Genomic DNA, 25,916 nt, shown 5'->3' with positions numbered 1-25,916 from the left:
ACAGAGTGAACCGTAAGTAAAGTAATTAATTTCAGGGGGTTGTTCTTTGAGATATTTCAAACAGAAAGTTTAATACAATTTTGCCCGTTTTTGCTTCCTTTTCCAGATAAAAATTGTTTTACCTATATGAAACATTTCATAGCGTGTTTTGGGAAAACCATTGATTTAATTCCCAATAAGCTCAGTCAATTTAAGAGAGCAGTGTTTTATGATACCGTAGAAGAGGGTAAAGTCGATCAAAATGTTTCAATTTTTTAATGATATTAAGGTTACGCAATGGAGCGAAGTTCCTCAGAAAATAGCATTTTGTCGTCATATCCTTCACTTATGAAGGCACGTTACAAGAATTGAATTACAATCTATAAAAAACTGTTTGTTTTTATTTGACTTGTGACTGAAGTTACGTGCTTAAATAGGGTAAAGTCGATCACCATTAAATTTTTAGTTCAAGATCGATTTTAAAATATTGTGGAGTAAAATCGATCACTGTTCATGTTTTTAAAAAACAAATTAAGTGTATACATATATTTTATTTCTTATAAGGGGTGTAAAAACAATAATAATCTTCAATATATGCCTATAGCATTATATATACTGTATCTTTTGTTACTGTGATCATACTATTCGATACAATTAGGCCTATAGGTCTCCACTGTACTATCGTGACTATGACTGCCGACTTATAAAACATAAAAACACATTTTAATACTTCACATACCAACAAACAAAGTTTTAAGAATTCAAAATTTACATTGAAATACCACTCTTCAATTATAATCTAAAATGCAATTCAACATTGCTTAGGTTTATATCAGATGTTATTTTAAATCTTCCCCTCCTCATGTCACTTTAGAAACTACGTTGTTCCCATAGTCAGGTACAGAGGGGTGTACAAACTATGTTCCTTTGGCACTGCTTCTCTTACGCAAGAAATTCACCATAATTTCGTCTTCCTCTTTCCCCACTATCCCATCTATATAAGCTATACTATGATACTTTTCTGTTTATAAGTGTTAGTTGGAGGTATTTCGGTGAACAATTTATTCTTCCTGTTGGTCCTATCTGTTTCGAGTAGGTCGATGGCACGATCGACTTAACCCTACAAAGGTACAAGTTTTCTTAAAATAATAAGTTTCAATATTAGCATTTACGAACTGCAAGACTATTATTTCAGAATACAATCTCAACGAAAAGTACTTACGTATACTTCCTGTCTCCTGTCACTGCAGAATATAATTTAGAGTTTGTAAGACTTTGTTTTCACGTAAGAGAAAAAGTTGAAAATAACGAATTTCACTTCAACAGTAATTACACATTGTTCCCATTGTTGGAATTCGCAGGCTTTTTGTTGTCCCTCTCGCTTACATTCACAATGTAAGGCAATGAAGTCAGCATAACAAAATTTTAGCAAGTAACTGAGAAAATATATAATTTTCAATAAAAATCGCAAATGATCGATTTTACACCCACTGATTGACTTTACCCACTTTTACGGTAATAAATGATTGAAAGAATTTTAGTTTTGTCTTTCAAATGTGCAAAAATTGTGATCCGAACAAATGTAACATTGTAAAACTTTATTTGCAGAACGAAAAGTTACAATTGTTCGGATCAAATATCTGCACATTTAAAGGACAATCATTTCTTATAGCAATACACTGCTCTCTTAAATTGACTGAGCATATTGAGAACTAAATCAATGGTTTTGCCAATACACGCCATGAAATGTTTAACACACAATTTTTATCTCGAAAAGGAAGCAAAAACGAGAAAAGGTATTTTTTAAACTCCGAACGCACTATAAGAACGTTTTCATCTGGTAACTCACGTTAAAACAAACGACGACACTTTCTTAGATTTGTAAAGCTGCGGTAGACTACCACAGAATACGAAATGGCGGTGGGCAGAATACAATAGTTTTACTAATAGCATTCGTAGTATACAAAGCAACTTTACATGCACCAAGACTCTTCCAGTTGCACAAACAACAGGCGATGTTATCTATCAATGCTATTAATAAGGAGCGGATTCATATGTAATTAAATATTCTTTTTGCGTGTGATAAAACACAATTAACAAAGTTAAAAATTCCAAACATGAAGTTTCAAGATTTCAGGTATAACTCCCTGTAAAGTTGATTTGAATAATTTCGAGGGAAAAATTGTTCCGGAGCCGGGTATCGAACCCGGAACCTTTGGTTTAACGTACCAACGCTCTACCACAATTTAAGTCACACGGAGTTAGTGTGCACTCGAAGTTGGTTGCTTGACGGTTGTCAGCCCACTTTGAGGTGTGTGGATATAGAGGGAAAAATTGGATCGGTGTCGGCTAGAGTTCCCGGGTAGCTCAGTGGTAGAGCGTTGGTACGTTAAACCAAAGGTCCCGGGTTCGATACCCGGCTCTGGAACAATTTTTCCCTCGAAATTATTCATGAAGTTTCAAGTATAAAACCCGAATTTTATTTCACATAAAAACACATATGTTCACAAAAAAATTACGTAAATACATATTTTCAGGAAATCTATTATAAACACATAAATCTTGGAGTTTTTTTAATTACATAATTTTTACAAGAACTTTTAAATATTTTAAAACTAAATCAATTATATCACTCAGAAGTACGTTATCTTTTTAAAGAATTCTTGGTTGCTTCGTGTTTCTAAGCGCTGTGTGGTGTATCCGTGATCCATTTTTGCAATAGTATCGCCTCAAGTTCTGAGAACTGCTAGGCAGCATATCAGTGTTATTATTAGAGAATAAATTAACATGGACAAGGAGGAGAGATCTTGCAACACATAATTAGGAATGTTTATTGTAGCTGAAGATGATTTCATTCCACGCTTTGTTTGTGAAACACAACAGATAAGAGCTCGGGTATGAACATTATTTAATTTAAACAAATCTCTCGCCTCTCGCTCATGTCTATCAAGTAAGGCAATACATCTTGTTGTGATTCCCTGTTATCGGGCTTCGTCAATCGATATCCTTCAAGATACACTGAAAGATGGTTATTTAAAAAACGATTTGGCTTTCCTATTAGCAAATTTAAGCTTTTTGTGTGACACCATAAAAAACTCGAAACATCCAAAAACCTGTTGTCTGAAACAGGGAGGTGCGTGCCGTGGAAATTAAACTAGACTCGCTACGAAGCACAATTACTAAGGGGCAAATTCCAGAATGTGTCTGGGAAAAACAGTGGATTTAAAAAAATGTGTAAAGTTGCTCAAGTATTGGAGGATGTGCCTGTATCATTCCTCTCTTAAATGTGCACGTCTGACGTCCTGTGATGGGGAAAGATCGTTTTCACAGTATAAGTCGTTGTTCAGAGATAATCGGCATGCATTTGTGATGGAGAATTTATAGATGACCTTTCTTGTTCACTGCAATTCTCGGCCAACTACTAGCACTCAAGTGTGGTTGGTGAGTACCTAGTAACATTTTTTTTTTCATATTTTTGTCATATTTAAAAAAATATATAAATTTTTTATTTTTAGCAAATATTTTAGTACTTTTTACCACATAAAAGATAAATATATTTAAATTTTTAGCACATACAAATCTGCTCCCTAGCTATTAATTGACGATACAATAAGCAGATTTTGTAACATACGACTTTTTGGTCTAGCGGTCAGCACATTCGTATCTACAAATCATGAGATTCCGGTTCGATTCTCGTACTGAACATGATCATTTATTCTTAACGAGATTATTTAATACTTCCACTCTTAAAGATCTAGAATCTAAAGAATTTCTGTAGGAGGGAGCACTTAAATGTTCATAGTTCTCAGAATGTGTAGTCGATTTGAGTGTGGGAACTGTACGATACAAAAACCATCAACAAGAAGCAAGCCAAACGCAAATATTACATATCGATTTACCATAATGCAGTGGCAACTGAACACTTAAGATATTACTTAAAAAATGCAAGTAAATCAATTGGACTATAAATTCAAAATTGTAATAAAGTTAATTTGAACATTACATCGAGTTATGTAGTTGAGATGAAAGTAAAATAAATAATTTAAACATTCAGCGTTAATATCTCATTTCTAATTTAATGAAATTGAAGATTAATGTCTATAATGTATGTTAACGTGTGTTTTTCCTATAGAAACTCTTAATATACGATCACTGAAGTAACTTCTGGATCCTTTCGAGTTCAAGAAAACATCGTAGTCCAGAAAAGTCTATTTCTAATAAAGGAACACTATTATAGAAAATGTCTGTGATTGTTTGTCTATTTCTAATAAAGGAACACTATTACAGAAAAGTCTGTGATTGTTTAAGTCTATTTCTAATAAAGGAACACTATTATACTATTATAGAAAATGTATGTGATTGTTTAAGTCTATTTCTAATAAAGGAACACTATTATAGAAAATGTCTGTGATTGTTTAAGTGTATTTCTAATAAAGGAACACTATTACAGAAAATGTCTGTGATTGTTTAAGTGTATTTCTAATAAAGGAACACTAATACAGAAAATGTATGTGATTGTTTAAGTCTATTTCTAATAAAGGAACACTATTACAGAAAATGTCTGTGACTGTTTAAGTCTATTTCTAATAAAGGAACACTATTATAGAAAATGCCTGTGATTGTTTAAGTCTATTTCTAATAAAGGTACACTATTATAGAAAATGTCTGTGATTGTTTAAGTCTATTTCTAATAAAGGAACACTATTACAGAAAATGTCTGTGATTGTTTAAGTCTATTTCTAATAAAGAAACACTATTATAGAAAATGTCCGTGATTGTTTAAGAAAAGTAATACAAATTCTTTCAAAGCGTCTGGAGCTTCTGTCTAAATACCTATTTGATATCCTTCACATACGCCTTCACACCAATCCTACAAGGCATTTCGTTTGTTACTGTATGATTTGTAATACTTAATAAAAAATTAAATTAAATAAGTTCGCTTTCTATACATGCATTCAAGTTTCTTTTCGAATCAATACTACGATCATTTCTACCGTAGAATATTTTTTATATTTATATTTATATTTATATTTATATTTATATTTATATTTCAGTATTATATCAATAGGACCAGTAATTTTTTTGCTGTTATTTATGCTCGCTTTAACATCTCTGGTCATATTACGAGTTAATCTTTTCGGTGAAATGCGAAGGCCTGTGTACTATTGTTGAGAATGGTTCTTTGTTGTGAACTAGATGGCGTCTGTAGATATTATATAACTAATTTCTTATGAATATGATTTTGGTGATGAATTAAGCCGGTGATGTGGGTCGAATTTCCTGGCATCTGCCTTACGGTTGAGGGGAAAATCCGACCGGGAATCGAACCCGGGACCTCTGCGTAAGAGAACAGTATGCTGACCCTTACACTACAGAGGTGGTCAGGACCAATATTCTACAAGGCCTCAACTGTACACTTTCGCATAAATGGTATCTGTAATACTTCTTTACAGGAAACACTCTTTGCTGTAAACTGTACATAATTATTCACACATTGACAAAACAACTGAGACTGAATACAGCTTGTGTAACGACCGCCTGCAGACTGACTGCTCATTCTCCCTACCTCCCGCGATAGCGAAAGAAATCACCCAGAGTTCGGCGCGGGCTAGAAACGTTGCGTCACTTTAGATACTCCCTGTAGTCATAAATCTAACGATTAGAAATTGGCTCAACAATAAGGGACTTGTAAGGCCCTACAAGTTTTCATTTAATTCATACAGGTTGTAAACTTAATAATTAATAAATACCTCAAAATATGAGCATGTACAACAATATTTGTGAACTCACCTAGCATATCAGGATCTATTCCATCAGTGCCACCAGACACGGTGAAGGAGTAAGGGTCGTTGGCGGCCTGCCTCCACTCTATGCTGCAGTACCCGGGGGCCATTCTAATGCAGACACCGTAGTTGAGGTTCGCCAGCTCTCGGGTCCACACCGTGCCTAGGATATCAGAGAGACGTCAAGTTGCAGCGGAGAACAAATTTTGAATGTTACGTATAATAATAATAATAATAATAATAATAATAATAATAATAATAATAATAATAACGATAATAATATCAATAATAATAATAACGATAACAATAATAATAATATCAATAATAATAATAATATCAATAATAATATCAATAATAATAATAACGATAACAATAATAATAATAATAATAATAATATCAATAATAATAATAATAATAATAATAATAATAATAATAATAATAATAACGATAATAATATCAATAATAATAATAACGATAACAATAATAATAATAATAATAATAATAATATCAATAATAATAATAACGATAATAATATCAATAATAATAATAACGATAACAATAATAATAATAATAATAATAATAATAATAATAATAATAATAATAATAATAATAATAATAATAATATCAATAATAATAATAATAATATCAATAATAATATCAATAATAATAATATCAATAATAATATCAATAATAATAATAACGATAATAATATCAATAATAATAATAACGATAACAATAATAATAATAATAATAATATCAATAATAATATCAATAATAATAATAACGATAATAATATCAATAATAATAATAACGATAACAATAATAATAATAATAATAATATCAATAATAATAATAACGATAACAATAATAATAATAATAATAATATCAATAATAATAATAATATCAATAATAATAATAATAATATCAATAATAATAATATCAATAATATCAATAATAATATCAATAATAATAATATCAATAATAATATCAATAATAATAATAACGATAACAATAATAATAATAATAATAATAATATCAATAATTATATCAATAATAATAATATCAATAATAATATCAATAATAATAACGATAACAATAATAATAATAATAATAATAATAATAATAATAATAATATCAATAATAATAATATCAATAATAATAATAATAATATCAATAATAATAATAATAATAATATCAATAATAATAATATCAATAATAATAATAACGATAACAATAATAATAATATTAATAATAATAATAATATCAATAATAATAATAATATCAATAATAATATCAATAATAATAATAACGATAACAATAATAATAATAATAATATCAATAATAATAATAACGATAACAATAATAATAATAATAATATCAATAATAATAATATCAATAATAATAATAATATCAATAATAATATCAATAATAATAATAATAACGATAACAATAATAATAATAATAATATCAATAATAATAATAATATCAATAATAATATCAATAATAATAATAACGATAACAATAATAATAATAATATCAATAATAATAATAATATCAATAATAATAATAATAATATCAATAATAATATCAATAATAATAATAACGATAACAATAATAATAATAATAATAATAATAATAATAATAATATCAATAATAATATCAATAATAATAATAACGATAACAATAATAATAATAATATCAATAATAATATAATATCAATAATAATAATAACGATAACAATAATAATAATATCAATAATAATAATAATATCAATAATAACAACAACAATAATATCAACAATAACAACAATAATAATATCAATAATAATAACAACAACAATAATAATAATATCAATAATAACAACAATAATAATATCAATAACAACAACAATAATATCAATAATAACAATAATAATAATATCAATAATAACAATAGAAATAATAATAATAGTATCAATAATAATAATAATAGCATCAATAATAATAACAACAATAATAATAATAGTATCAATAATAATAATATCAATAATAACAACAATAATAATATCAATAATAACAATAATAATAGTATCAATAATAATAATAATAATAATAATAATAATAATAATAATATAAATAATAACAATAATAATATCAGTAAAAATAATAATAATAATAATGTCAATAATAATAATAGTAATAACAACAATAATAATATCAATAATAACAACATTAGTAATAATAAGAATAATATCAATAATAACAACAATAGTAATAATAAGAATAATATCAATAATAACAATAATAATAATAATAATAATAATAATAATAATAATAATAATAATAATAATTTCCGTTATAGGAAGACTTATTTATATTATATCTAAAATCTGTTTTGTGTAACATGTTACTAGTCAGCGATGTACGCAATGGAGGGGAAAGGAACTCGCCACCATACCCTATTATCTCCTAGCTTAGGTGACTCGTGAGTGATGTCTTATTAGTGTCACGTGTGAGGTACAAATCTGTCTCCAAACAGATGACATAATAATAATAATAATAATAATAATAATAATAATAATAATAATAATAATAATAATAATAGTAATTTTTTCACTTGGCTATTTAACCACGCTGTATCAACTACTAGGTTATTTAGCGTCTATGGGATTGGTGATAGCGAGATGGTATTTAGCGAGGTGAGACCGAGGATTCGCCATAGATTATCTGACATTCGCCTTACGATTGGAAAAATCCTTGCAAAATATCAACCAGGTAGTCAACCCAAGCGGGGATCGAACCCGCACCCGAATGCAACGCGCCTTAGCCGACTGAGCTACTCCGGTGGCTAATAATAATAATAATAATAATAATAATAATGTGTGTCAGAGGAAGAGCAATAAATGCATCTGAAGTCTGATTAGTGTAATATGTATCTAGTCAGCGATGTATGCAATGGAGGGGGAAAGAAACTGGTCAGCTTATCCCATTATCTCCTGGCTTAGTTGACTCATGAGTGATGCTCTATTGGTGTCACTTATGAAGTTCAAACCTGTCTTCTGACAGTTGACTAAGCAATAATAATAATAATAATAATAATAATAATAATAATAATAATAATAATAATAATAATATTAATAATAATAATAATAATAATAATAATAATAATAATAATACCTCCATGTCCCCCCAAGTGCCTTCATGGCATGTTACTGGGATACCTTTAATAATAATAATAATAATAATAATAATAATAATAATAATAATAATAATAATAATAACACATGACGCGACGCCCATGAAGGCCAAGCTCGACCAACCGACTACATCAGTAGAGGTGAACGATTATCGAATCAGTATACGAAGCTATTGTGCGGTTTGACAGATGCACTAAACTTTCCACTCCCTGCTAAATTGAATTTTACTCTCTTGTAGCTACTATAAATTACTACTTCAAACAACTCATTGGCGTCATATTGATGTGTGAATCGTTTCGACTGTCAATTGCATTGTTGTCTCGAGACTAGGCCTCATGGAATGGGGAAACGGTTATGAAGAAGTTAACGAGAAGGCTCCGCCTTGTTAAATTTAAATGTGGGGAGTATGAAGATAGAAACGAAAAGAAATATAAAACTTTTATTTCAAATCCCAAAATTCGTCGTTAAAATACCCATCATTCTCACAATAACAATCATGAATAGGCCTAGAGATGGAGGAAATAAATTATATACCGATATATGGATATTGCAATATATTGCGAACCTAATTTCGATAAACGATATATATCGCAGAAAATAAATCGATATATCGAACAATTATCGATATATCGCTATTTCATACGCAAATTGCATTTTCAGGCGTACATTTATTGTATTACAATAAAATTACTTAAATTTTAATATTCCTTTTTGCCATTGAAATTATCATAACAGTCAAAAGCAAATGTAAAATTGTAAGAATAAACAAATTTTCAAAAACTTACGATGAAGGTCCTAACCTAAATCAAAATTATGATGGAAGCAAGGGAGCTTAACTGATATAGTGGGAAAGAGTTAAGTGAACTCCACATGGTTGAGTATTTGATGTTGGAACATAATTCAATTATTCTAATATTATATAGGATTCAATCCAGGACAAAGATATAATGTTCTTTTCTACCTATGTACCGTAATCATTTTTAAATGTAAGTAAACATAACTTGTAATTATTTTTAAATGTAAGTAAATCGTACTTAAATTTACAAGTTTTAATAAACTTCACAGTTGATTTGATACAATCCTTCTATAGTAAGGTCCCATTGCAAGTTATTGTTACACTCCAACATTCCAAACAACAATGGTGATGATTATAGGAATAGAACTTTTTTGCACTAAAAGATATAATAAGAAAACAGAATGTCAGCACTAGATTGTGCATAGAAATCATAGACGTAAACAAATGTCACATCGGTATTAAATCCTTGTTTCTCTTTTCATTTCAGAATATAGAAATAAAAGTTTTGATACCCGTTTTGAGGTCAGACGGTTCCCTTTCAGGGTGGGAGTTGCTCCTGCCTTGGAGAAAAATATTAAAACAGTAGTAGATAAACCTCCCGTCTGTCTCACGTTCGCACACGCTGCATTTTGAATTTGGTGCTGCATATTAAACAGTTTGAATGCGAATTCCAATCCAGCCAAATTAGAACAAGGTATTGAGTGAGGTTGCACAATTATATAACAGTCAACCTTCAGTAGCGCTATCTCTCGGGAACTAACGGAGTTGTCTAGTGTGGATTTTGTTGTTGTTGTTGTTGTTGTTGTTGTTGTTGAAAATGATAATTCCACAAAAAAACTCGATAAATGTATGAGAAAACCGATATATTATGCGATATATTGAATCAAAATTTCGATATCGATATATCACTATATCGAAAAGAAAATATCGGTATTTCGTAAAAACCGATATATCGTTCCCATCTCTACACCAACATGAACGTTTGATATAATGGAATTATTGGGATTTTATCAATCCTCTCTCAATCGATTTCCACATTGTTCTATTTTAAATCAAGAAAATCTTTGACTTACCAACGGCCCTACCAGCAGCAGCGTAGTTAAAACTGTTGACTCGTCCGTCTGTTCCGGTGTAGTACATCAGACAACCAGTAGGAGCTGTGAACAAGAATCATATTCGTCGAAATGTAACTGGTCAAGATTTCCCACAACAGCTGGGTACACCATGTCAATTTAAAACTTAGGTCACAGAATAGCTTCTTAGCGCCTATTTCTCCAAATTATGTTAAATTTTAATTAAAGCAAAGTACAATAGTTTAAATTTAATTTTCAGTTTAAACTAAATTATTTATTTTCTTCAAAAAATGTTTGGTTGTAGTCCAGTGTAAACTGTAACTTGCAAATTTTAAGCAATGTTGTCTACACTGATTCTTTGTTTGTCACGTCTCGTTTCTTTATAGCATTGTTGTCAGTTCTGTTAAATTTAGATCAAATTTAATCAATATTAGTGCATTTTAGAGGAAAGGCACAATATGGAAAACAGTGAGAAAATAAAAAGAGGTAAATATTTTAACCAAGAAGAAATTGATCTATTATTCACATTAGTAACCAATGCAAAGGGCATGTATAAGTGCAAAAAGACACAGGCCTAATATTTTTGTGAAGGAGAAAGAAATGGCTTGAAAAAAAAAATAGAATAATTTAATAAAATTAGTGGGTATGTTGTTAGAGATTGGAAGATGTTGAAAGAAAAATATGAGAATGTTAAAAAAACTGCAAACATTTTCTGAGGGGTAGTATGTGTCAGGTATTGATGGACGACAAAGTTTAACTTGATCACTAACACACATATTAGAGTGAAGTTTATTGGAAGAAACGAAGGTTGAAGGATTAAAGTTCCAAAAGCGACTACTTACTTACCTCGAAGCAATTTTTCTCTAGTCTCACGAGAATATCTGGTACACTTGTTGCAATTGTGATATACCGTTTTACTAAATGTGAAAATCATACAATAGTTAACTATTATAATAGTTTGCAATGAAATATATTGGCAATCGTAATAAAAATACAGACTGATTTTATTTCTTTTACTTGTTTATTTAATGACACTGTATCAAGTACTAGATTATTTAGCGTCGATGGATATTGTAAGAGCTAGATCAGGGATGCAAAACTGTGCTACAATTGAAGCACACGTCATAAGCTTGAACGCGTAACTCATCCCTTCCCTGCAGCCCTCGCGTCACTGTACGGAAGGGGGGGAGGAGAAGAGAGAACAGTGTGTTTGTCAAACGTCACAGAAACGTTATTGAAGGCTCCGGCCTTGTGGATGGGGGGAACGAACTCTTTCCCCATGCTTCCACCCCTTTCTTCCCCAGTTCTGCAACCCTGAGGTAGATAGTATTTGGAAAGATGAGACAAAGGATTCGTTATAAAATTACCTAGCATTCGTCTTACAGTTCGAAAAATTTTCAGAGGAAACCAAACAGATAATCTACCCAAGCGGGAACCGAACCCCAAACCTTCCGCAGCTCCGGGTCAACAGGCAAACGCTCCTACCGTCTAAGCTACCCGATAGTTTTCTTTTTCGTCTTCTAGTTCCATATTATTAATTTTCTGCCAAAAGTCAGTCCTTGTGTAACAACCACTACTTCTGTTTATCATTTAACCCTCACAAATTTCACGTGAAGTCACCAAAAAATTCAACAGTATGCATGAAGTTGGAGCAATGGTTTTCCTACTCTTTTCGTACTGAAACCTATTTGTAAGCATACAAATACACATTAAATACCTTCATCTGCTGTAGAAGGTTGATAAAGGAAACCACACTTAGGTTTTATTAGCGGTTGTAGTAATATAAACTATGATTTGTATGCATAAAAAGGAGTGTAGAGAGGAACCGTAACTGTCATCAATTTCAGAGGGTTATTACTATTATTAATACTATTATTTTTAATTGGTTATTTTACGAAATTTTAAAAACTCCTATGGTTTTCTAGTTTCCGAGTGAAATGAAGGTGATAGTCTAATGCCAGCGAAATGAGTCCAGGGTCCATCGTCGAAAGTTACCCAGCATTTGCTCTTAATGGATTAAGGGAAAATTCCGAAAAGAACCTCAACGATGTAACTTGTCCCAAACAGGATTCGAACCCGGGCTCGCTCGTTTCACGGTCAGACGTGCTAACCGTTTATCCTTAGCGCTGGACTCTATTATTATTATTATTATTATTATTATTAATGGTTAATTTACAAAGTTTTATCAAATGCTATAGTTTTCTAGTTTCTGAGTGAGATGAAGGTGATAACGGCACCAAAATGAGTCCAGGGTCCAGCGCAGAAAGTTACCCAGCATCTTCTCTTAACGCGTAGAGGGAAAACTCCGGGAAGAACTTCAACCAGGTAACTTGTCCCAAACAGAATTTGAACCCGGGGCCGCTCGTTTCACGGTAAGACGTGCTGTTAGTCCACAGCGGTGGACTCTATTATTATTATTATTATTATTATTATTATTATTATTATTATTATTTTTTTTTTTTTTTTTATTATTATTATTATTATTATTATTATTATTATTATTATTATTATTTTTATTATTATTTTTATTATTATTATTATTATTATTATTATTAATTGGTTAATTTATAAAGTTTTATCAACTGCTATAGTTTTCTAGTTTCTAAGTGAGATGAAGGTGATAACGACACCAAAATGAGTCCAGGGTCCAGCGCTGAAAGTACCCAGCATTCTTTCTTAATGCGTAGAGGGAAAACTCCGGGAAGAACTTCAACCAGATAACTTGTCCCAAACAGGATTTGAACCCGGGACCGCTCGTTTCATGGTAAGACGTGCTAACCGTTAGTCCATAGCGGTGGACATTATTATTATTATTATTATTATTATTATTATTATTATTATTATATATCCAATGCCTACCCACTTCACTTTACGTGATTCGCATATTGCGGATAGATGGCAGGACTGTGACCCATTTTATATTTGTACACCACTTCAGCGGGCCCACTGTACATGATGTGTATGTGTGAAGAGTTATGTCGTGTACTAGGGTGAGTGTATGTGTAAGTGTAGTGTCTGGAATGAGTGATGGTGATTTTTATTTTTTTTACTGTATTTATTGGGTTATTTTACGACGCTGTATCAACATCTAGGTTATTTAGCGTCTGAATGATATGAAGGTGATAATGCTGGTGAAATGAGTCCGGGATCCAGCACCGAAAGTTACCCAGCATTTGCTCATATTGGGTTGAGGGAAAACCCCGGAAAGAACCTCAACCAGGTAACTTGCCCCGACCGGGATTCGAACCCGGGCCACCTGGTTTCGCGACTAGACGCGCTGACCGTTACTGCACAGGTGTGGACCGAGTGATGATGATGTAGATGAGGAAGAGAGAAGGGGAAACCCGGTGCCGGCACGTAGCCTACTCCTGTCGAATAGCCCCCCAGGCTTAACGTCCCCGTCCGAAGGACTAATCACCATCAACAGTGATATATGCCTTCTCTTCATATGCACTGCGGTGCACAATTTAGTGATCAGAAGTTGTGCACCGCCATCTGTCCTAGTCCCAAGGTAGAAATTTTACATGAAAATTTCTGACTCCGCCGGGAATCGAACCCGTGCCGACTAGTCTGAAGGCAGACACGCTATCACAGAGCTAATTCGGCAGATATTATTATTATTATTATTATTATTATTATTATTATTATTAATTGATTATTTTACGAAGTTTTATCAAATCCTACGGTTTTTTAGTTTCTGAGTGAAATAAAGGTGATAACGCGAGCGAAATGAATCCAGGGTCCAGCGCCGAAAGTTACCCAGCATTTTCTCTTCATGGGTTGAGGGAAAACCCAGAAAAGAACTCAACCAGGTTAACTTTGTCCCAAACAGGGTTTGAACCCGGTCCAGCTCATTTCACGGTCAGATGTGCTAACCGTTACTACGCATCGGTAGACACTATTATTATTGTTGTTATTATTATTATTATTATTATTATTATTATTATTATTATTATTATTATTATTATTATTATTTTAATTGCTTATTTTGCGAAGCTTCATCAAGTGTTATGGTTTTCTAGTTTGTGAATGAGGTGAAAGTGATAATGCCAGCGAAATGAGTCCAGGGTCCAGGACCGATAGCTACCCTGCATTTGCTCTTAATAGGTTGAGGGATAACCCCGGAAAGAACCACAACCAGGTAACCCTTATTCTGCAGCGGTGAGCACTATTATTATTATTATTATTATTATTATTATTATTATTATTATTATTTTAATTGGTTACTTTACTAAGCTCCATCAACTGTTATGCTTTTCTAGTTTGTGAATGAGATGAAAGTGATAATGCCAGCGAAATGAGTCCAGGGTCCAGCACCGATAGTTACCCTGCATTTGCTCTTAATGGGTTGAGGGAAATCCCCGGAAAGAACCACAATCAGGTAACCCTTACTCTGCAGCGGTTAACACTATTATTATTATTATTATTATTATTATTATTATTATTATTATTTTAATTGGTTACTTTACTAAGCTCCAACTGTTATGCTTTTCTAGTTTGTGAATGAGATGAAAGTGATAATGCCAGCGAAATGAGTCCAGGGTCCAGCACCGATAGTTACCCTGCATTTGCTCTTAATAGGTTGAGGGAAATCCCCGGAAAGAACCACAACCAGGTAACCCTTACTCTGCAGCGGTGAACACTATTATTATTATTATTATTATTATTATTATTATTATTATTATTATTATTTATTTTCACTATTATTTTATTATTATTATTATTATTATTATTGTTATTTTATTATTATTATTATTATTATTATTATTATTATTATTATTATTATTATTATTTAAAGGCGATACTCCTCAATGTGCCATCGCTTATGCTGCTTTGCATCGTTACAAAACATCTCAAGGATAAAAACTTTTACCAATGGTGCAATATTGATGGTTCGAAAAATAACCGTGATCATACTCATAAAGAAAGCTACAATATGTGAAAGTGGGCAGCAAAAAGGGCCGAAATTTAATAAATTATACACAATATTACGTAAGGCGTCCTTTAATAGTGACTGTAATTACATTTACATATATCATGATTTTATAAATTACAAATTAAATATAGTTACAATGTTTTTAAAGGAATTATCGTTCATGTTTTCCCATAATACTTATTTTGACGTTGTTTTCGCTCAAGTTGTTTGACGAGTGCCAAACGCTGCAGCTGTTCTGTGGTTATGTCGTTAGGTTCTTCAGAAATTTTACGGATGGTCCTGTTTGCATTTGGTGGAATGTCATCATCTTTGAGAGGAGGACTGATGCCACAGTGTGACTTCCCCGTCAGAAAGTCATATATGACCAGAGGACCACCTACAAGAAACAATCACACGTGTGAGTGCCAAGGATACAAGTCGCCCTTTACGCTACAAAAACAGATGACTCTGTATAAATTGATATCTTCTCACAAAAGATACTTATCTGGTACTCTCAGCGTAGTTGAATTTAGATTTCTGGACATCATGTCTATTAGCTCTCTTTATGAAAGCAATACCGGTAGCTTAAATTTCTTGTTTCCCGTTCCTTTCACATAAATCTTCGACTGAACTTCGTATTTTTTTCATATCCTTCAGATTCAGGCGTTTAATAGACTGACCATTTACTGACTGAAGAACCTCGCCTTTTTCTTGTCTATTGGCAGAAGTTTGCGACTTGCTAAGTAGTACAAGGTGCTCCATGTACATTTTCGCAAGCTTTTAAATTAGCTTAACTCTAGTCAAGTAAAACTTTAGGTAATTGAATTTCTCTCTACAAAAAAGTTTATTGTTTAGTATAACGACATCGGCAGAAAGAAAACAAAGAACATGGTAGCGAATAAATACCCACTATGATGTAAATTAGAAATTGGTAAAATCATTGAACAAATGTTGATATTTAAATGTTTGGTAGGAGAGTGATGGGAGTTTAGAGAGGGAGGTTTGGTATCAGGCTAGAAAACCATCCCGTCTCTCCGGATACTTGAATGAGTAATAATGACATAATATGAAAGAACAAATATACCTGAGGAAGGAACCAAAAGAAAGGATTTGCGAATCTGTTATTAGATCTGTGCTTACCTACATTGCAGAATGTCGAGCAAATATTATAACCACCAGCATTTACTAGAGACAACAGAGGTGAACACAAGAGAAAAAGTTGGGAAAAAAAGACTTGATCGTGTAAGGAATTTAGGCGTCAGAGAGCAATATAACATTGAAGGGATATGAGAATTGGTAAATAAATAAGTGAATAATTGAATAAATAAATGAATTACTGAATAAATAAATGAAGACTAGAATAAATAAATGAATAGTGGAATAAAAAATTGCATTAATAAACAATTGCATAAATAAATGTATAATTGCATAAATAAATAAATAAATAATTGCATAAATAAACAAATAATTGTACAAATAAACAAATAATTGTACAAATAAACAAATAATTGTATAAATAAATAATTACATAAAGAAATAAATAATTTCATAAATAAATAATTATATAAAGAAATAAATAATTGCATAAATAAATAATTGCATAAATAAATAATTGGATAAAGAAATAAATAATTCCGTAAATAAATAAATAATTACATAAAGAAATCAATAATAGCATAAATAAATAAATAATTATATAAAGAAATAAATAATTGCATAAATAAAGAAATAAATAATTACATAAAGAAATAAGTAATTGAATAAAGAAATAATTGCATAAAGAAATAAATAATTGCATAAATAAATAATTACATAATTGCATAAATAAATAAATAAGTAAATAAATAAATAAATGGGCTAAATAAGTAAATAATTGCACAAATAAATAAATTACACAAAAATAAATAATTGCATAAATGAATAAATAATTAATTGCATAAAGAAATAAAGAAATAATTGAATAAATAAATAAATAGTTGCATAAAGAAGTAAATAATTGCGTAAATAAATAAATAAATAATTGCGTAAATAATAAATAATTACATAAATAAATAAATAACTGCATAAATAAATAATTGGATAAATAAATAATTGAATAAAGAAATAATTGCGTAACTAAATAATTGCAAAAATAAATAATTACATAAAGAAATAAATAATTGCATATATTAATAATTCAATAAATAAATAAATTAGTTGCATAAATAAATAAATAATTGCGTAAAGAAGTAAATAAATGCATAAATAGATAAATAACTGCGTAAGTAAATAAATAATTGCGTAAATAAATAAATAATTGCATAAATAAATAAATAATTCCATGAATAAATAATTGCGTAAATAAGTAAATAAATAATTACATAAAAAATAAATAATTGAATAAAGAAATAAATAATTATTGCATAAATAAATAATAATTTCATAAAGAAATAATTGCATAATTGCGTAAATAAGTAAATTAAGTAATAAATTAATTAAGCAAATAAATAAATAAACTATTTTCTCGGCCACCTTGACGCGACTGGTGATCCATCGGAATCACGCGCTTGAAATAAGCGAGGTCGAACGCAAGGTAAAAATGACCACGTTGCTTCATTTGCAAGCTCCCGTGTGACGACACGTATTCTACGTTACGATGTACCTTTGGTCAGTATAGCCTCTCGATTTTTATGCTTAAGAATCATAAATCCGGTCATACTACTACCTGCAGTAAAAGATAGGTCTATTAAATGAGCTTTTATATCCACCTTCTACTATGGACGAAATATTTACACTGCTGTTAATGAATGCGACTATTAAAGCGACAGAAAAATCTTGACCTCCAACTTTATATATACCACTGAGGGAAATAAAATTATAGAATCACGAACAGAGAAGTGGCAACCTTGGTGTCCAGCACTAAGATAGCTGTATTTAACTGTTATAACATAATTCTAATTTAATCTCAAATTATTACCGGTAGTCCTCAAAACAAAAGCCGTATGACCACAATACAACCTTACAATGAAAAGTATTGTGTTTGGGTACTAACCTCTTTCAGGACTTGTGCATTCTATCTGATTTATTCTGATGTTCCACTTGCGATTAGCTGTCACGGCAGGGTTAGTCCTAACCGTGATCTGGATGGGGTTGTTATCGGCAGGGAAGTCCACGTATACTGAAACAAGATTTGGCATATTTCATTGCATAGTTCCATAGTTGAAACAGCAGAGAGTTGTGCAAGATTCATGTACTTTCTCACCGTGCTGGCCTGTATTTTCGCCACAGATTCGAGGTACAGAGGAAGCGCCACCTGTGATCTCGAGGTAGTCGTCAAGACAATTACCATTGGCATCCGGTTGTCCCACAGTGAAGTCTAGTAGATCAATACGTAGCTGAAAATTACAAAACTCAGTGTTATCAACTTCCGTCAGGAGAATCTGATATCAAGAAATGCTACTGAGTTGAGCCATTTTTGATCCAAAGGGTAGCACGAACACAATGGTAATAGCACAGTCTAGTAGGCTATATACAGTCACGAAGCTCAATACGTAGTAAATATGCATCCATAGATAGTTGCTAACCACTAGGATCGCTAATATCGCCTCATTACAGACAATGCGAAATAGTACCAGCACAGTCTATTGTTCCTAGCAGAGTGCTGCATATGAGTTAAATCGCTCGCTTGAACTCGGTCGAGTGTCGCACACTCGAGTGAGATACGATCGGTCGTGATACGCTCGTAATAAATAGAAGCACAGTACAAGGTCATCTCACCGACATGTCTTATCTTGTATGGAAGGCGACAGATGACATACACGTATGTTTTGCTCACACGGTAAAAATAAGGCTTTATTTTCTGCGTTTATGACAAACGTTTAATAGAACAGTCAATGGAACGTACCAAAACAGGAACATGAAGTTATAAATAAAATAGTATGAAAAATTTCGATATGCAGTTATTATTGCTAATTAATAATTATTCAATATTTGATTTACCACATATATAATATGATAGGTCCATACATAGTGTTCCGCCTATATACTGCGACAATGTAGAAACGTTTTACAAAATATTATTGATATAGCAGTAGATTAATAACAATATTAGTACAGAGATAACGTCACAGAAAATATAATAAAACGAATAATCATGCTGCACAACTGTTACAGACGCAAAGATTGATACACTAATTATTATTATTACTATTATTATTATTATTATTATTATTATTATTATTATTATTATTACTAGAAAAACTTGATACAGTTCTTGCATTATCGTGATTGTGTTCTCCGTTTATAATAATTACATTTACATCCAATAACATCTATCAGATGTGGCAAAAAAAAATCACTCCTGTGGGGGGGGGGACATTTACCTACAAGATTTATATTACATTTTAAAGCAAGTTTTGTAGTTGTACTATGGAGAGGTTAGTTAAACACTGCAAAGTTTTGAAATGATAAACATCTATGATGTTACTACACAGTTCATCACTGTAACAAGAACGAATGTCTAACGCTCGGCTTATACCGTTCGAGGATTTATCGCTCGTGACAATTTTACCCATCATGCATGTGCGCTACCTATTGGATTATGCTATGAACTACTTGGCGCTCGAGCGAAAACGTTCGATGCAGACCTTTGACTTCCTAGCATCCTCACAACTCAAGCTTTCTGGCTGTATATACTATATTGTGATAATAGAGTTAAAAAAAAAAAAATTCGGAGTACGCTGTAAAGGAGAGACCCGGAAGTCTATGCCTGATTACGTTGTTGACAGAATTGCTGTTAGGCAGTGACGATCAACATCTCTTGACCTCGTAACCTCTCGTTTTCTACGCAGCAACATTATCCCTAGACCATGGGTTCGAGGCAAAAATGTCATCTGAAACATTGACAAAAAAATATTGAAACTCTCCCACTGCATAAGAAATTCGTTCATGTGTGAACCTAGCTCTCACGAAGTTACCCGAAGTCTTCCGAAAAGGACTTAACGTTTGGCAGTCGGTTTTTTATTTTTTTTTTAAGCTGTTACATTGTGCTGTTTATGCGGATGACGTGAATATGTAAGGAGAAAATCCACAAACTATTAGGGAAAACACGGGAATTTTACTTGAAGCAAGTAAAGAGACAGGTTTTGAAATAAATCCCGAATAGATAAAGCACAGACCGATTATTTAGTCCTGATAGCTCAGCGACGCGAAAGAGGGGAAGTAATAGGAGTGGTGGGGAGTGCTCCCGAGTAGAGATAAGGGCGAGCGGTCGGTAAAGGAATGCAGTACAGTTTAATTGTGCTGGAAACACAACGCTATACCACATGAGAGACATCCGATCGCTCTGACTGCAGGCGACAGACTAACCTCAACATCCCTTCGCGTAACTTAATGGACTCGTCTGACCCAGGCGCACATTGTCGGCGACTGTCAGGACTAAATAATCGTACTGTATATGATTATGTTTCGTAACCAGAACATAGTGCGAAATGGAAATATAAAAATTGGAAATTTATCCTTTGAAAAGGTGGAAAATTCAAGTACCTTGGAGCAACAGTAACAAACATAAATGACACTCGGGAGGAAATTAAACACAGAACAAATATGGGAAAATGCCTGTTATTATTCGGTTGAGAAGCTTTTATCATCTAGTCTGCTCTCGAAAAAGCTGAAAGTTAGAATTTATAAAACAGTTATATTATTGGTTGTTCTGTATGGTTGTGAAGCTTGGACTCTGACTTTGAGAGAGTAACAAAGGTTAAGGGTATTTGAGAATAAGGTGCTTAGGAAAATATTTGGGGCTAAGAGGGATGAAGTTACAGGAGAATGGGGAAAGTTACACAACACAGAGCTGCACGCATTGTATTCTTCACCTGACATAATTAGGAACATTAAATCCAGACGTTTGAGATGGGCAGGACATGTAGCACGTATGGGTGAACTAGAAATGCATTTAGAGTTTATAAAACAGTATTGGTTGTTCTGTATGATTGTGAAACTTGGACTCTCTCTTTGAGAGAGGAACACAGGTTAAGTGTGTTTCAGAATAAGGCTTAGGAAAACATATGGGGCTAAGAGGGATGAAGTTACAGGAGAATGGAGAAAGTTACATAACGCAGAACTGCACGCATTGTATTCTTCACCTAACATAATTAGGAACATAAAATCCAGACGTCTGAGATGGACAAGTCATGTAGCACGTATGGGTGAATCTAGAAATGCATTTAGAGTTTATAAAACAGTATTGGTTGTTCTGTATGGTTGTGAAACTTGGACTCTCACTTTGAGAGAGGAACAGAGGTTAAGGGTGTTTGAGAATAAGGTGCTTAGGAAAATATTTGGGGCTAAGAGGGATGAAGCTACAGGAGAATGGAGAAAGTTACACAACACAGAACTGCACGCATTGTATTCTTCACCTGACATAAATAGGAACATAAAATCCAGACGTTTGAGATGGGCAGAGAATGTAGCACGTATGGGTGAATCTAGAAATGCATTTAGAGTGTTAGTTGGAAGGTCTGAGTGGAAAAACGTTTATTTCTAACATTAAGAAATAGCAATGTACTCTATATTCAAGAAATGAATTTGTCGCCAAAATTTTCACTTTCCTCCATAAATGAATAATGATCAACATTTCAACAGTTCGGTTTCTAACTGCAAACTAACACATTTTCGCGAAAAAGAGTATAAGTACGTAGTAATTTAGAAGGCTTCCGTTAGAACACAACATGTCTCAGGTTCTATATCACACAATTTCATATTTCTACCCTAATTTCATTTTTGTAACACTTCCTCTATACGGAATGGAAGTAAAATAACCTTGCAGATTAAAATGGACGATAGGGTACACTAAAATGAATAGAAAACCTATAGTATTACGTTTTGTGATTAAATGCACTGTTAACTAGAAAATTTAGTTTGAAGTTCCAGCAGTCCGGCAACATCGTCACTAACACACTCTACTCGTGATACAGATGTAACAGATCAACGAACTAGGTGTGTATCGGTAGATGAGCTTCTCTCTGCCTCGACGTTGCCACTTGTCGCATCGTGCAGTGGCTTGAAATCAGAGTTTTTTAAATTAAATTTACACGAAAAGCGTACACGCTATTGAAATACGCCAGAGAGATAAATTATTCTTTATTAGATTTCTTATCGATATGGACAAAAATCAGGATCCTACTCGCAATAGTTTCGGAATAATAGCTTGTTAAACATTTGGGAAAATACATTTTTTCTGAGAAAACTATGAACTTTCCACCAATATGATATTATAGTTTTTTTGTTACATACAACATGAGCTGAAAATCTGAAAATCTGCAAGTCTATTTCACTTCCACCCTGTATATGGGCCATTTACCTGGCATATGTTGGAGTTGCACTTGGTGATAGAGATGCTGCATCTCCCATTGCCCGTGTACAGGCCGGGGTAGCCAGGGTTGCTGAAGTAGGTGCAGTTGAGGTTGGACGTCGAGCCACACGTCCTCTGAACTGTACACAACATATACGACAGGGTGAGAAAACCAGCCTGCAGACATTCTTCCGTGTGGTAATTGCTTACAGTCTTTCCTCACGACTAGTCTCTGTGACTTACTGACACAGCAGGTGCCCCAGTTGCGGGCACAGCTTCCAGAGGCGAGGCCTGATAGGCTGGCACACTCCTTCCTAGAGTAGCAGGTGCCACACAGCCCGTTCGTTCCTGTGCACTGCACGTTCTTGAAGCGGATCACGTTGAAGAAGGAGAAGACTGCGAACAGAAATTATTTATTTATTTATTGATTTATTTATTGACTTATTTATTTGTTGATTTCAGTATTTATTTATTAATTTATTTATTGATTGATTTATTTGATTTATTTATATATTTCTTTAATTATTCATTGATTTCATAATTTATTTGTTGATTTATAGATTGATTTATTTGATTTATTTATTTGTTGATTTATTTATTGATTTCATTTTTAATTAATTAATTAATTTATTTATTTATTTATTTATTTACTGCTGATTTATTGATTGATTTGATTATTTATTGATTTATTTGTTGATTTATTGATTGATTTATTTATTTGTTGATTTATTGATTGATTTCATTATTAATTTTTTGACTTATTTATTTGTTGATTTATTTATTTGTTGATTTATTGATTGATTTATTTGATTTATTTATTTATTTGTTGATTTATTGATTGATTTCATTATTTATTTATTTATTGATTTACTTATTTGTTTTTTGATTGATTTATCTGATTTATTTATTTATTGACTTATTTATCTGTTAATTTATTGATTGATTTATTTGTTGATTTATTGATTGTTTACTTATTTATTTATTGATTTATTGATTTATTTATTTGATTGATTTGTTTATTTATTTATTGATTTATTTATTTGTTGATTTATTGGTTGATTTATTGATTGATTTACTTATTTATTTATTGATTTATTGACATATATTTGATTTATTTATTGATTGATTTATTTATTGATTTAACTTTTGATTCATTGATTGATTTAATTATTTACGTATTGGTTTATTTTTTGATTTATTGATTTATTTATTTGATTTGATTTATTTATTTATTTGTTTATTTTTTATTTTTTGATTTATTTATTGATTTGATGATTTATTTATTTATTTATTTAACTTTTGATTTATTGATTCATTTATTGATTATTGACTTTCTTTTGCACGGCTAATTAGCAGCAGATGGTGCGCGTCTGGAAGTATTCGGCAAGTGAGATGGAGCTAGAGTGTCAACGCAAGTGAAGAAAAAAGTCAATAAATATGCTCATCTTTTAGACAATTATATCTTTGTCCCCTTTGCTGTGGAGACCTTCGGTCCTCGAAGTCATGACACTAAAGTTTTGGTATCGCAAAATAAACCTCAAACCTGAAGGTAATGTAATGTTTATAAAAAGAATAATAAATTAGCTTTTATTTTAAATTAATGTTAATTGAATTTCACAGATATATTTTTAAACAAAAAATATTATACAGATATTTTACAGGCAGCGAAGTTGAGATAGCGCCGAGATCTAGTAGGCTCTGAGGATGGTGTCAAGTAGCACCGAAACAGCTGTAAGCCGCACATGCGTACATAATTAACACAAGTAAGATCGCCATTCAATCAATTATTTATATTCAAGTGTTAAAAGTAGTGTACGAAAGATTAAACATGGATAATTTTAAAAGCTGAGACTTTTTTTTAAATATTTATCTAAACTAATATTTCCTAAAAAAAAATTAGATAGTATATTTTACAAGAGAAATGTTGTAAGTAAGATTTTGTAAAGTAATAGAAAATTTGAAAAGAACTTGGAAATCCTTGAATATATTTAGGAGGTAAAAAAAAAGATAATGGAAAAAAATTATATAAGATAACTTTAAGTGAAAATATAAATCTTTTGGCTTACAAACTTACACCTTTCGTCTCTCTGAACTTGAGTCAGGTTCTGCCAATCAGGATCTATCCACGTGGTTTGGTTATTCCATTCCTCTACCTCGTAACCCCAGGCAGCAGCGCTGGTGAGCACAAGTATCCAAAAGAGGGAAACCATCGCAACGGATTGGCATTCAAAGGCCCGCCAACAGCCCCACATATATAGTCTTGTACTGTTTGCAGTTCTCCACTAATTGCTCTAAACAGGCCTGTTTGCTGTCTAACAGTTACCTACCAGCAACAATGTTTTCCTCTTGCCCCCGTTCTATTCAGCAATAATATAGATTTCGAGAATCCCAACTAGTTCAGCCGCCTCCCTCAAAGTTTTGCAAACATAACCTCAAAAGTGAAATATTTCCATTAAATAGTAAAACAAACTGATTTATGGGCACATACGTGCGAGGAATTTATGTAAATGGAAACGTGTTATAAGACTGTCTAGTAGGATCAGTAACAGGTCTACTCACAGTATAATAGAGTTATTAATGGCTGAAGATGAAATCGTGTTATCGATCAGATTAGATATCATTTATTGATTAGTTATTGTGCATTCTATGATTCAGGTACGTGTGTGCTAGGTCAAGTGAATATGGTACACAACACTAGTCTTAAAAAAAAAAACTTTGCTACTGAAGAAATTTGAAGTGTTTTATACTGAAATTGATGCACTGATTCCCGATCTGTAATCAGATTTATCATAGCACGTCAGGTTTTTGAGTTATGGGACTGTAACATTAATTCTAAATCATACTATTCAGTATATAACTGTACCG

The 25,916-nt window shown here is 31.6% G+C and overlaps 1 protein-coding gene and 1 non-coding gene across 2 annotated transcripts; one reads left to right on the top strand and one right to left on the bottom strand.

Moving 5' to 3' along the window:
- The first annotated feature begins 2,335 nt into the window (after positions 1-2,335).
- Positions 2,336-2,407, top strand: TRNAN-GUU (transfer RNA asparagine (anticodon GUU)). Its single transcript has one exon. It is a non-coding gene; the product is annotated as a tRNA-Asn (tRNA).
- Positions 2,408-15,888: 13,481 nt separating this feature from the next.
- LOC138713975 (uncharacterized) lies at positions 15,889-25,606 on the bottom strand. The gene is made up of 6 exons (XM_069846557.1): positions 25,126-25,606; positions 23,295-23,447; positions 23,061-23,191; positions 18,963-19,095; positions 18,753-18,878; positions 15,889-16,118 (listed from the first exon to the last, which is right to left on the bottom strand). The coding sequence occupies exons 1-6, from the start codon at positions 25,301-25,303 to the stop codon at positions 15,901-15,903; spliced, it is 939 nt and encodes a 312-aa protein (XP_069702658.1). The 5' UTR covers positions 25,304-25,606; the 3' UTR covers positions 15,889-15,900.
- Positions 25,607-25,916: the final 310 nt, after the last annotated feature.

This window comes from Periplaneta americana, chromosome 14, assembly GCF_040183065.1.
Source record: "Periplaneta americana isolate PAMFEO1 chromosome 14, P.americana_PAMFEO1_priV1, whole genome shotgun sequence".
NCBI classification, from domain to species: Eukaryota; Metazoa; Arthropoda; class Insecta; order Blattodea; family Blattidae; genus Periplaneta; species Periplaneta americana.
The sequence above is the reverse complement of the archived record's forward strand: the minus strand, read 5'-3'. Positions and strand labels throughout refer to the sequence as shown.

Bases quoted from the DNA above. Each gene is read 5' to 3' on its own strand.
- LOC138713975 (XM_069846557.1), bottom strand. From the start codon at position 25,303: ATGTGGGGCTGTTGGCGGGCCTTTGAATGCCAATCCGTTGCGATGGTT. The intron at 23,192-23,294 runs GTAAGTCACAGA...TGTTGTGTACAG, and splicing joins CTGGGGCACCTGCTGTGTCA to TTCAGAGGACGTGTGGCTCG. The intron at 19,096-23,060 runs GTAAATGGCCCA...TGTAATTTTCAG, and splicing joins GCAACTCCAACATATGCCAG to CTACGTATTGATCTACTAGA.